Genomic DNA, 13,427 nt, shown 5'->3' with positions numbered 1-13,427 from the left:
GCAGATGGGTCTTGTGTTGTCAGCAGTGCCCAATAATGATGCCATGGATGTGTATGCATTTGTAGCTTGATCCACAGCCATGTGTCATCTGTTTCTTTAGGGGCTGTCAGAGGACACAAGGGGACAGGATCTGATTCAGCTCTAGAATCGCTGGCAGATCAGGCCTAACAGGCTCATTGTAATGGCAAATAAAGGCATTTGGGGCCTTGTTGGTACTGGGAAGCCTATAACCCATTGTCCCTCCCTTCTCCCTTCTTCATCCATTCTGTGTCTGCTTCCAACCAAGACTGGGACCACACCTGTTGGACAAGCATTTTAATAGTACTTATTGCTGTGCTTGGCCTGATTTGACAGCTTGTTATACCAAATGGATAAATTCCAGTCCATGTGGAGACAAAATTTGGACAATTCACTATCTCCATAGCTTATGTGAACCCTGCCTATTGCTATGGTTCCCCTCTCTTTTTCGTTGTAAGGCACCCATTTTAGCTCATAGCCCTGTTATCAGATGTGAATTATAAATGTATTGAATCCATATTCATAATAGCTTTAATGAGTCTGGAAAGTCTATTAAAATGTGTGTATGAGAGTTTTTGAGAACCATTGTGCCAGAGAGATTGTGAGGATGTGAAAGTAAAGAAGCGCTGATGTAATCCTTGGTCCACTGGAGAGGCTATTAAACTTGACATGTCTAAAAGGCCGTATTGAATACCTGCCTGTCTATGAGAGCCACCTGGTTTTGGGATCTGCTTTGTCTTAAGAGTCTACAATCCTTCTATATACTGTATGCTTTACATAACAGTGTAGATCTACTGAAAGAAATTATGGTAACCCTACAGCTTGGAAGGGGAGAGTAGCTATTTTATCAACCATGACAAAAGTACTACAGAACACAGCTCTGTGTGGGAGACTTAGCAACATTGCTGGTACTGTTCTACAGCATGAAAATAGAAGGATTGAGGCAGACTGGCTGGCAGGCAGGATGCCTGTCTGCCATAGTGTGGAAGAAGCTCTTAAAATCAGACGTGACAGCCTTATGGCTGCAGCAGATGTCTCACTCTGTTGTGCATTATCAAGATCATAGACCATTTCAGTGGAACTGAGGGCCAGCCTCATTGTGTGAAGTATTAAACAAAAGGAGTAATAGTTTCTCATTTGCTTATGAGAACTAATGTATAATAGGGGATGTGCTGCCTAAGAAGCCCTGGCTAAACACGAGAGGATGACTCGCTGCCACACAACAATTGGATTATGAGCTTAGAAGAAAGAACACAAAAAATGACTGGCCAAGAACAGTGACATTTGGAGGAATGGATGATCTGTGAAATCCCCGTCTTAATTAATCCTTGTGGTGAATCTCACACCATATGTTTAAAAAGCATCTGGTACATTAGAAGATGCGCATAACTCAAAAGCGTCACACATGCAAGATGATTTTCATTATATAGGTGTACACACGACTGTGTTGGATTAAGTGGGATTGTACTCTTTCCATTCACATTGTCTCATTCCTCAAGTTCCTATGTGTACATGGATAATTCCTTCTGTGCATGTCACCCGATGTTCTTGTTCCTGTACACTGGTGGCACTCGTCCTACAGTAATTGCCGACTTGAATCAGGAGGCAGTGAGACTGTTTAAATGAGATTGCCCCTCTCATATACCGATGCATGTGTGGCAGACCATCTTGTCTCCTTTATTCATTGTCTCCATCTTTGTTCTTGTGAAATTTATTATATTAATTATTTTGTGACTTGCATTACCATATTATCACCTATGCCACCTTCTGACAGCACATGTGCAGATTATAGGTGTCTGCTTCGCAGTATGCTCGGCTGATGTTGGACAGTAGTTGCCATGCTCCTTGATGCTGACAGTGGCTTCAGTTTACTGCACAGGCTCTTATGACATTTAAATGTCAGTATGATTTATTTACAATCTTGATTGTAACACAAGTTCACCAAAGCCAGGCAGAGTGTAACCCATATCCAGACAAACAGAAATTCAACAGCCATATTGAAGAGTCTGTAACCACATCGGACCATACACACACAGCTGTGAACATGTAGGTTAATGTATTGAATTAATGATTATGTCATAATTCAGTCAATGACTTTGGCAAGACCTCGTCTAGGATACTATTCACTCAGCTGTTTGAGAGATACTGATGTGTTTTGATAGCCCAATCTTGCCTTTTGTTATTTTAAGGGTTGCCTAGAGGAAGTTTTGCATATAAAAAAAATCTAAATCTGCTGAGGATTCTCCTTGTGGATGCAAAGAAAGCCATGATCAAAAGCTAGCTTAACCCATAAGAGCCCAGTGTGACATATGAAACAGACGTATTCAGAGACGTTTGCCATCACTACTCTTATGCTAAAAACTTTACAATCCTGTTCAGATTGTGCTGAACAGGAATTTGAGCAAAGTCTTTACGTTAAAGTGATGTAAAAGGTCTCAAAAACTTTGTGTCAAATATGATACGTTTTGCTTTATAGAGTTAAGGCTGAAGTCCCAACATACAAACAATGGCTGTGCATCACAGAAAACTGAAACTGAAAATGAAATAAAATCTTGCAAAGCACCATGTTCAAAGAACAAGAAAGGAAACAAAGGAAGAAAAAAAGGACAAAAAGTATTTCTGATTGTCTGGCCCCCTGCCTGAAAGAACAGAAAACGTGATTGAGAGAAAGCTTTTGAATGAGACATTTCCTCTGAGAGCAAAAAAACAAAAAAAAAGGAAAGGTTTTTTTTAATAATGTCTTTTTTTGATGACTATCTGAATTTTATCTGTCTCAAGGAAAGTGAAAATGGAAACGGAAATAATGGCTTGGATCTGGCAATGTCCATGCTACTAAATCTCAGTAGGATTTTTGTGTCATACAGGGGATTGATAGCTCATTTCTCCCTCGAAAAGAAAAGGAAAAAAAAAGGCCACACACTGGACACTCAATTTCTGCTTTTCCCCCCCAGTATATACAATGTTTAAGCTTTTGGGCAAGCTTATAGAGCATTGCGCTGCTCCATAAAGATTGCCTGGTGCCCTGTTCCCATCAATGCTGCCCTGCTCTATGAAATGATTATTGTGGCCGTCTAATGGATAAAATACGGTTAAGCACTTCTAATTTTCAGGTGAAATATGTTGTTTATAGGAACATTCGCAAGTGGCACTCAAACAGCAAACCTAATTGGATGAGTAAAGTCATGCAAATGCTCTCTGAATGGAATTTAATTAGAAAAACTAAACTGATTAAATATAATTGTAATATTTATTTCTTTTAAACTTTTTACTCAGTCGCCTGTGGCCTAAAGCACTTTCTGAAGCTCAGCTGTTTGTTGCTCCGTCTTGCCAGCTGTGCATGTTCATGACCTTGTATGTTGTTGATTTTATGTATTTTTATTCTGTTACATCTGTTATTGACACCTGCTATGTCCACCCATCCCACCTTCTTTTTGGTGGGCTGTAGAAATTTCATGTGCGCATGTTAATTGGCATATAAATAACATGTCTTGTGGCAGCACACAGGTATCCCAGCTGCATTAAGAATGCCATCACATGAAGGAAACAGTGTAGCAGTTTTTCCTCTTCCTCTCACACTGCAGTCAAGCTTCACATATTCTCAGCTGAAGTAGAGGAGAGGTGAGCAGCCGAGGGTATAAAGTAGTGCTTTGGAGGAGGGGTGAGCAGAGCATGTCCACAATGTGGAGGGAAATTTCTGTGCTGCCCCAGGGAGCACAAGAGAGGTGTGAAAAGTAGGCTGGTGTCGGTGATGTAGAGTGACTAAATTTCCTCAGACAGGTCACACAAAAGATGTTGATAGCCAATTTGTGTGTGCGTGTGTGTCTCTGCGCATATGCAGCTGGCTTTGAATGTAATTGACCATGGTAATGGTCATTACATGGGACAGCTAAGGATAGCAAGGAGAGGAGCTTTCCATCTGTGCGGTGAGTCATGGTGAGTAAGGTCCTTCTGCAAGAAAACAAAGCAGATACTCTTTATACTCACTTGTGAGTACTGTTCTTAAATAAAACAATATTTCTAAGGAATGCAAATGGAAAAAGAAGAGTGTGTGTGCCTGAATTTTTCTGTGTAGACTTTGTGTTATAATTGTCATGATGCAGTGCTTGGAGCTAAGAGCTATGCAAGTAATGGCCTTGTTCAAGCTAGATAATTAGTCAAATGCTGATTTCTCCCCAACTCCCATAGGAACAGTGTCAGGAAGGCTAAATATCAACCACTGAAGTGGTGCTTATTACTCTGTGTGGGTTTGAAATATGGTGATACCATGTAGGCCACTTAAATATATGTGTGTGTGAGTAAGTTTAGAAACCATGGGTACATACCGAGTCTGTATTGTGAAGCTACCAGTCTAGAAACATTTATACTTGTCAGGAACTTGCTTAAGTTTCTGTATTGTGGCATCATTAACCTACGTTTCATAACAATGCATAAATATGTTTGAGCATGTAGTGAACTGCTAACCTGCCTAACTACTTCACATTCGTCATTTATGTCAGTAAACATCCATATAGCTCGAAGAATGCGACCTCGTTCGACCTTCAATTTCATCTTTCTCTCTTTTGTTGTGCTCACATGCAGGAGCTTCAGTTTGAGCGGCTAACCAGGGAGCTGGAAGTGGAGAGGCAGATTGTGGCCAATCAGCTGGAAAGATGCAGACTTGGGGCCGAGTCGCCAGGCGCTGGTAGCAGCAGGTAATGAGAAGATGCACATACACACACTCAATAAGCCACAATCCAACACATGGCTTTTCCCCTCCTTCACAGCAGTGTCCATATTCCATAGTGTATGGAGCCTTCTGGTTTTATGGGTTTATGAAGAGCAGCTCAGCGTTCTCAGTTATCATTGGACTGTATGTCCAAACCTTCCCCCTCCTTTCGTGTTATTTTGAATTGAACATGCAATGTTACGTAGCAGAGTTGCATCAGTTTGTACCTTAGATGTGTGTTGGTGTTTTTCAGGCATATTGTAATGCATGTATATCAATGAAAGCATCTATTCAGGTTTGAGAACATACATGACTGTGACTGCAGCTTTCAGTAAGTTTGCTCTTGAAATTTATTCCCACATTGTTGGAAAAACCAGCAGACAGTCTGATCATTACATCTCAGTGGTCGTATACTTTGTCCTTACTGCTGTAGTTCAAACATGTCAGGCTCATTTGTGAAGCTCAATTTCACATAAAATGTTTTTGTGGGCTTCAAAGTGCTGGGTTTTAGAAAGCCCCAAGTCTTATTTTCTTATGTAATCAGAAGGGCCTCATGTTTTCTTTTTTCTTTTTTTCTTTTTTTTTATTTATGAGGATAGAAAAAAAAAATTGGATCTGTGCATCACTGCATGTTGTCATTCTAAGAAACTTTAAGAAATTATTTTCAATTTTGCATTTCAAACATGCAGCAGGTTGCATTTAGTAAGTAGCAAGCAAGTAGTATTTTGTTTGGAAGTATTTTAGTCATATAACAGACATGAAATGGAACATTTGTTCAGCCTCCACAAAGAGTTTTAACAGTATATTTCTATCGTTAGTTATGCATTTCTGGAATTATATATAAACTGTAATTCCAATCAGTTCTAGTGTCTGAAGTACTTGCAATCATGGTGATGGAGTCGGAGTACTTAAAAAAAACATGCAGCTTACATCTTGATTCACACTCAGTACTGTAGCTGAACAATGTCCCATTTAAACTTGGTAAAAGATTGATGGAAGATGGAGTCAGATTGCATGGAATTAAGCTTTAAAAAACACAAAACTTTTGTGTACCCACGTAAATTAGTTTCTATAGAATATCAGTTCACTTTTCAAAGAAAAAAAAGGGCTATGTGCCTGTTACTAAAGAATTGTCACCTGTTATGCATTTTGCGTAAAAGTTTGATTGGCAAAATATCTGAAATGCATTCAGGATAAATCTGGATTCAGTGTTTGTTCCACTTGGGGCATGTAATGGTTCTTTGTGGTATTTTCTGGCTTTATGATCATAAGCTTTATAACCTTGGACAGGCCATTCTTGCACTTCAGCCTACATACTTGTAAAAATTACCCACCTAATACCAGCAGCTCACACTACCCAGGGGTAAGTGTCCATTTTTGGATAACATGCTTGCAGCAGCTTTAAGTGCTGCCAGAACGGTGCGCACAATAACTCTGAAAACATACACGCGCCAGACTGTTTACTGTCATGTCCTTTTTAGGTGGTACTGATATAAGTATCGCTGTGACCAAATTTAAGGGTAAAAGTAACATTTGCTTTGTTTTTCTTGTCCTTTATTCACTCAGGCATGACACACACTGACTAAAGCCATTTTTCTTTAAGGCTGATTAGAAAGGAGTGCTGAAGACGTTGCAATCTTTAATAATGACACCATGACTCTTAAGATAAAATGTTTTTGATTCAGTCATAATGAAAATGAACACAAGAGTGGATTATTGCAGCCTTAAGTTCATTTTCTTGGTTTACTGGCACAAGACTGGTACAAATAAAAGATACTGGTCTAATTATAAGAGCTCTGAATAGTTGACTCAAGGTTAAGATTAGAAAATTCATTTGATATTGTGCTTGAATAATAGATGAATAATAAAAAAAATTCTAGTGAGCACTTCGGATATTGCATTTTAGATTTTGTGGGCATATTGTTTTAAACCAAGCTGCTTCAACCAGGTTACCAGCGACACATTCGTCAAGAAAATGTAAACGCCGACACTTTACCCTCCAGGGTAGCAAGACCACCTCCCAAGACGCCATGAAAAAAACATGCTATGCCATTTACACCTCTTTTTTAAAGCCGGCGAGGGACAAATAAAATGGTTGTCACAGGATGTTTGCGTTTGAATGGTGATCAGCTTTCAACCCAGAAGTCACACTGACTGGCTCAATGGCACCGCAGGACAGCAGCAGAGGTGACAACACAAGCGTTCTGATGAGCCATTACGTTTCCTGACACCTCTAGTGCTGACCACTCCCTGGATTTCTGCAAGCATTAGGGAGGTGGTCATCTAACTTGACCAGCGGCAAGACTTGTAAAAGATTCAACCTCCCACCCGAACAGGCACTCCCTAGCTGAAGTGGTTTATGGAGAATAAAATATCCTGCAGGGGTTAGGCCTGTTGTGTATCAGCAGTGACAGTTTTACCGTCACTAACGGTGCCTTCTCTCACTCTGCTGGTCAACATGCAACACGCACACTCATCAGCATCATCGTGGTAGCTATTCTTCTACTCCATCTGCCGTGGTTCAGTGAAGCACAACTTCACCAACTTCCTCTTTTAATTGCCTGCGTGCTCATTAAAATTCTGAGGTGAGCTTGTGAAAGCTCAGATAATGTCACCTCGTATTAAAGCATGATAGCAGTGATGGCAGCACTGAATGCTTGACAGAAATGACAAGCAAGTGGATGTTTAAAAATAGAAAGTAGTCACTGACATCCCCTGCTTGATTTTTTTTTTTTTTTTTTTTTTTTTTTTTGTAATAGCCAGCACAAAAACAAAAAACATGGCTAAGTGAAAAGCTTTTTCCTGGTCAGAAACTATTTTCATGGCTGTTTTAAATTGTTCAGTAGTTCTTAAGATGCCTACAGTATTGTGTTGACCTTGTGTGCTCTGCTCTTCTCCTTTTGCTATGGACTGTTATGTTTTCAGTGCAAAACAGAAAAACAACCTCTTCCAGTTCCACTTCTTCCTTTTTTAAGTTTATGGGGTGTATTGGTATTTTCATTGTTAAAAGCATAGAATGAGAATGACCAGACTAAAATGAAAATGAGCAGAGTTGATTTAGCAAATTAAAAAACTATAAATATAAAATATTAAATAGTGTATTTTAAAATGGTTGTGAGTCCATCTGAAATAAAAAGCGTCTGAATTTTTTTTTTTAGAATCTCTTAAAGGTTTCTTTTTATTTATTTGTTTTTTCTTGCATGCACTGGTTTCATATTCTTACATTGAGGTATGAGCTGGTGGTCCGGGACAATTCATCACAGGGTTGTACCCACAACCACTGGATTCTTCCTGGTTTTTGTGTTGTTTGGTATTCTCTGTATTGTCTCTGAATAACAAATTCAGCTGGTATCAACTCTCATACTGAACCACTATTCTCCTGCTGTCTTCCTTTGGAACTGGCTGCTGCTGTGAGATCCTCTCTGCACACAATAAACAGTGGCACGCATGTAAAGGTTGTATCAGGACTCTGAGCTTCTAGATTAAGTGTGTCAGTGTGCAGTATGGTCAATTTTGGTTTATTTTGGGAGGTTATCTCATTTGTCTGTAATTGGTTTCATGTCCTGTTAGGTTGCACTACATCCACTGGCCGGTGACTTAGCTGAATGTGACAAACAGCTTACATTCCTGCATTATTTACTTTTTTGGTGAATCAAACAAAACACCAAGTGACCACAAACAGCATCAGATTGCTATAAACATAGATAACAGAAACTAATTCAACAGTTTGGTTTCAGGCACAGTTGTAATAATCTACAACACTGTTGTGATCTAAAGTCCTAACAACAGATTACTCAAGATACTGAGGTTATTTTTTTCCCACATTTGTATGATTTCTTTTGGATTTTTGAGCATCTATTTACTCTTTTTTTTGTTGTTTCCCGCCACAGCTCATCAGAGAAGTCCCTACCATGGAGAGCTGCAGGTATGTAAGCTCAGACTGCAGAATGTCTGAATAACTATTCATTTATCACCAACTTCGTTCAGTTCGTACCAGTTTCTCTTTCCATTCACATTGTTTTGTTTATCCATTCTGGTCATAGTTGGTGTCCTTTTATACTCTGATAAAAAGCACTTAGGAGACAACACACCTTCCCCTTTAGTTTTTAATCAAGCCTTAATATTACTCTACCAATGTACATGCTACAATGTTTGTCCAACAGTAAATATAATTACATTTATCTTGACCTTTACAGTCACTTTGTACTCTGATATCAAGTGTAATCACAAAGTATTGGTTAACAACTGTTCCAGTCTGAACCCGATCATTTCATCCATAACTTCCAGTCAGTGGTTCACAACCATCATCACGTTAATACAAATCTGCTTGTTGTCTTTCACCCATAAATTATAGTGAAATAAACAGCCAACAGTGCGCTAGGTATGCATTGATGAAATACTGATCAGAAAAATTGATGTACTCCGCTTAATGCTGCAGTTCACACTTGGTATAAACAAAAAGTGGAAGCAGACCCTTCGCCATTGCTGCGGTGGCCTTTCTGTGCATGTCAGAGCAGAAAGTAACATAATCGTACCTATTTCTGTACAATGACCGTAGAATCTGGAAGGACTTTTGTAGTTTATGGCCAGTGGAGAAAACCTTAAGTTGGAGGAAAAATTGACTGAAGAACGCAGACCTTTACTTCCTTCAGATTGCCCCTGTCTGACATGGGTGGGAGGGTAGCAGCGATTGATGCTTTCAGCTTCAGGTGGAGAGCGTGGTCAGACACTTAATATAATGACAGGGGAAACAATTGACTTGACTCCCATCGACGGTGCAGTAAATTTTTGGTGAACAGTTGTCAATCCGATAGTAAATGCTATGTATTCATGTTGCCATCAAGCTTAAAATGGCTTGAAAGGTAATGTTTGTGGTGCTAGTTAATGTTAATGGACTAAGAGACCAGGAGCTGCAGTGTGTCTGAGAGTAAATGACTCATTTGCAATACATTTTCTAGCGACGCTGCCTGGATGGATATGGATAATTTTTTCCCACATAATATCAGAAATAGAATGAAGAACAAGTAATTAGATTTTGTGGGTGCTCTGGATCACCGCCTCCATCCAGGAATTTTTTTTTTTAAGGATTCGTAGCAATGGAGAGATAGGGATCATTTTCCCATTAGAGCTTCTAATTCAACAATATTGCCCACAATTACAGGCAAAAAAAGAAAAAGACTCTAGCCTGGCTGAGGTCTTCGCTCTCTGAGTGCTTCTAGTTTTATATGTAGTTATTTTGCTTTGATACCAGAAACTTAAAGAAATCGTTCAGTAACACAAACAGATCCTGTGCAGCGTCGTCCTGCAGCCTCGAGACAAGAAATAACAAAATTACATCAAATGCATTACAAAATATTATACTGACAGCCTTTGCAAAAGTAGGAAGCTTTTTTTTTTTTTTTTTTTTTTTACCAATCTTTAGTAACTTATTATAACCATATTTGTGTTTTATATTGAACTGTAACTGCTGCTAAGTTTCACATTTATTCAATAATTTCTTAATACCAGCGTTTTGTTCAAGGAATTAGCAGCTCAAGGCTTTTTTTTTATTTTTTATTTTTTTTATTTTTTTTTTTTAATTGTTTTGTTTAGCTTTCTTTTTCCTGCTCATCATCAGTGAGGATGAGCAGCAGAAGGATTTTTCTAAGAACGCTTAAGTGTGTGTTTGTTTAGCCCAGATCCTTATCAGATCTTTAGAAGAGAACAGATAATAAATTACACTTGCTTATGTCTTTCATGGGTTATTAATTGCATAGCGAAAAGTCGCATTTTTGTAACGGTTATTAATCTTTTATTGTCAATTCTGTCAGAAGGGCCTATGGGGGGTTGTATCTGTACATATGCAATTGGAATATTAATAATCCCCATTTTTCTCATTTGCTGCCTGCTTCCCATTTCCTTTCTAAATGCATTTTATTAATGAAAGAACAAGCTCTGGGGCTAATCACAATCACTGCTTAGTTTTGGATTGATTTTTCATCACACCATGAATGATCAATTATACTCAGATGTAAAGTAGTTGTGTGGGTTTTTTTCTTCTTCTTGTTTTTGTTTTTTGTCTCCATAGTCGATAGTTGATAAATAAAACTCTAAATGTGTGGCACACAGTTTTTCAGTGTGTGCTGTCCCAGCGGGGAAGTCCTGCTGCAGAAACATGTCTTTTTGCCCCTGGAAATGTCAATGCAGTCACACCTAATATCCACTGAGAGTGGAGGAGAAACACCACAGAATCACACTTTCTCTCTGTCTCCATTCCTTCTCTTGTCATAATGACGGTTGTTCAGTATGTTGGCAAATCACAGACTCTGTATGCTTCATATAATTTCTACACATTATAAGTGTCTTTAAAAGCTGTTACAGCACAAATTGGATCTTAAAAAGGAGTGCTATATGATAGTCAACTTGACAGAAAGTAGTGGTAGATGTTAATGCATATAGTCTCTCATCAGGACTCTTGTCCAGATCTCTGCTTTGACCCCACCTGCCATCTGACAAGAAAATTATAAGTCTTTTGTCCCTTAAGTGCTTTAAATATGCATATCCAGTCTTATTAGAACCTAGATCAACTCGTATAGTAGTCACAGTCCACATTTAGTTTATATTTAATACTGAAAGACTTATCTGGTTTGGCCAGTTTTTCTCATGTAATGTCACAGTTTCAATGTAGCTCATTAATAGATATTTATCTCTGGATGATTTTCCAACTAAACTGGAGCTACAAACAACAAAATGCTGCGGAAGTCCAGTAAATGCTTTGAAACTTAGACATACAAGAAAGTCATGAATGATATGCAGCAGAGATGTTTGGATCCTGTTGTGTCGTGTTTGGGTGCGCTTTTCCACAGTTTAACTGAATGTGCTGTTTATTAACAAAATGATGCGTCGGGAGGCACCGTTGTCTCAGACAACTATAGGTAGAGTTCCCAAAGCGAGGCTCCATAACATGGCGGCCCCCTTCTCAACAGTACATCTAGATTTGCATCAGAATTTCCCAGTCAGGGGTAATAAAGTAAAAATGATTATTATTAAGTCATTATTATTCTCTGTTATTAAACTGAGTCAAGGCACAGCATGATGGAGGCATCGCTGTCATGTCATCACGACGGTTTTAAATCCTGTTTAATTCGCAAACATTTTGTTGTGTCACTCTGGCAATTAGTTTCAACTACACATACACGTTCCTTGTCGATTTCCGCTTCATGTCACACTTGTACCCAAGTCATCCAGCGAGCTTACAGTCTTTCCTTTTTCCCCAACTTTAACAGGAATTTAGCTTTTAACCGGGAACGTGAAAACCGGAGAGAAATTCAAGTCAAACAGAGAGCCGAGCTTTTTGAAGCTGTTAAACTCAGGACAATGTTTTCAATTAACCGCGCTGTCAGAAGTGTCACAGTTGCTGAAAAGTGAGAAGTTTGACATGGACTGCACACACAGAGGTTACTGTATCCAGGGCACGCAAGGGTTAACTTCTTCCCAGCAGGCAATGCCAAATATGTATTTCTAACAGCGTGACTCAAGATGCTTTTTAATCTGGTTTGAGTCACTCCTGTCCGTAGATAGACACAAACCCTCAGATGTCCGGAGGTAGAGGTGAGGAATGTCCGACACACATGTCTTTGTGTCAACGGCTTCATTCACATGTTAAGCTTTGGAAACAATAACGCCTCCTTCACAGGTTTTATCGCTCATTCAGGCACAGCTAAACAGGCATGATTTCACAGAACCAAGCCGCCAGTGTTTGTCGCCCTGCTCTGCTCTGCCTATTGTTCTATTTATTGTTGAGGAACCCATTGACTCTGGTCATGCTTAACTAGATTGTGACTGTGGGGAAACAATGTGCACTGGGAGATTTGAAGGCTAATTCCAGTTTCTGTTTGCCACACCAGTTGCTTTCATGCATAAAAAAAAAGAGGGAGGATGTGGGGGGGAACATCAGAGCAGTGTGACTGTGGCTTCACTGTTTACACAATTATAGTAAGATGCAACCCGGTTTTAAATTCCTCGTATTAGTCAGTTGTAAAAATTTAGTGACTTAAGCTGTGCGCAGATGTGAAACCATGTTGCAGAAATTCTCATCCACATTGTTACTTCTCAATTCCAAAATATGCTTTCTGCATTCTTGGCTTTTGTAATATTTTAAGCAATGTGAGCTCATCGTCTCTGTTTGAATCTATTTCATTTTGCTCTCTTCAGATGCCACTGCTTCAGGGGACACCAAGTCTCGGGTGACTGACAGCTCCCAGTCGCCCAGCTACAGAGTCAGGACCGAGTCAGAGCAGGTGTCTCTGTACTCCCCGGAGCAGTCCTCCCTTCATGAAAGTGAGGGTCTGTTATTGACTTCTCTCTATCTCTATCTTCCTCTGCATACATATTAATCCTTTTGCTTCAGCTCTACTTCACCAAACTGATGGCAATTTCAAGCGGTTAAATACTTCTTTAGATTTCTGCGGAAAACTTAGAAAGTTTTTTTTTTTAATTAATGATTTTGTTTAGTTTTTTTATGCTGCAGATACATGCTTATGTGTCTGTAGTCCCATCCAACAGTTTTTATCTTGTTGCACTGAGCTTGTTGAGACTCCTCAGATGGAGAATGTAAACCGTTATGAACGGTACAAATTGAGCAAAGTTGGGATGAAAGCACTTTTACTTGTTCTCTGAATCACTAAAGCAGTCTTTTGTCATTTTCGTAAAAGTTTTCTACAGA

General features: G+C 39.2%; 1 protein-coding gene across 1 annotated transcript in view; it reads left to right on the top strand.

Annotated features, from left to right (window-relative positions):
* Positions 1 to 13,427, top strand: part of LOC306766193 (plakophilin-4-like) — an 88,232-nt gene that overhangs the window by 37,373 nt on the left and 37,432 nt on the right. The window contains exons 3-5 of the mRNA XM_079253826.1: positions 4,597 to 4,709; positions 8,614 to 8,648; positions 12,917 to 13,042. Of these exons, the coding sequence (XP_079109952.1) occupies positions 4,597 to 4,709; positions 8,614 to 8,648; positions 12,917 to 13,042 (274 nt within the window). The remainder of the gene's footprint in view (positions 1 to 4,596; positions 4,710 to 8,613; positions 8,649 to 12,916; positions 13,043 to 13,427) is intronic.

The sequence above is a fragment of the Telmatherina bonti genome (genome assembly GCF_933228915.1).
Source record: "Telmatherina bonti genome assembly, chromosome: 15".
Classification (NCBI taxonomy): Eukaryota; Metazoa; Chordata; class Actinopteri; order Atheriniformes; family Telmatherinidae; genus Telmatherina; species Telmatherina bonti.
The sequence above is the reverse complement of the archived record's forward strand: the minus strand, read 5'-3'. Positions and strand labels throughout refer to the sequence as shown.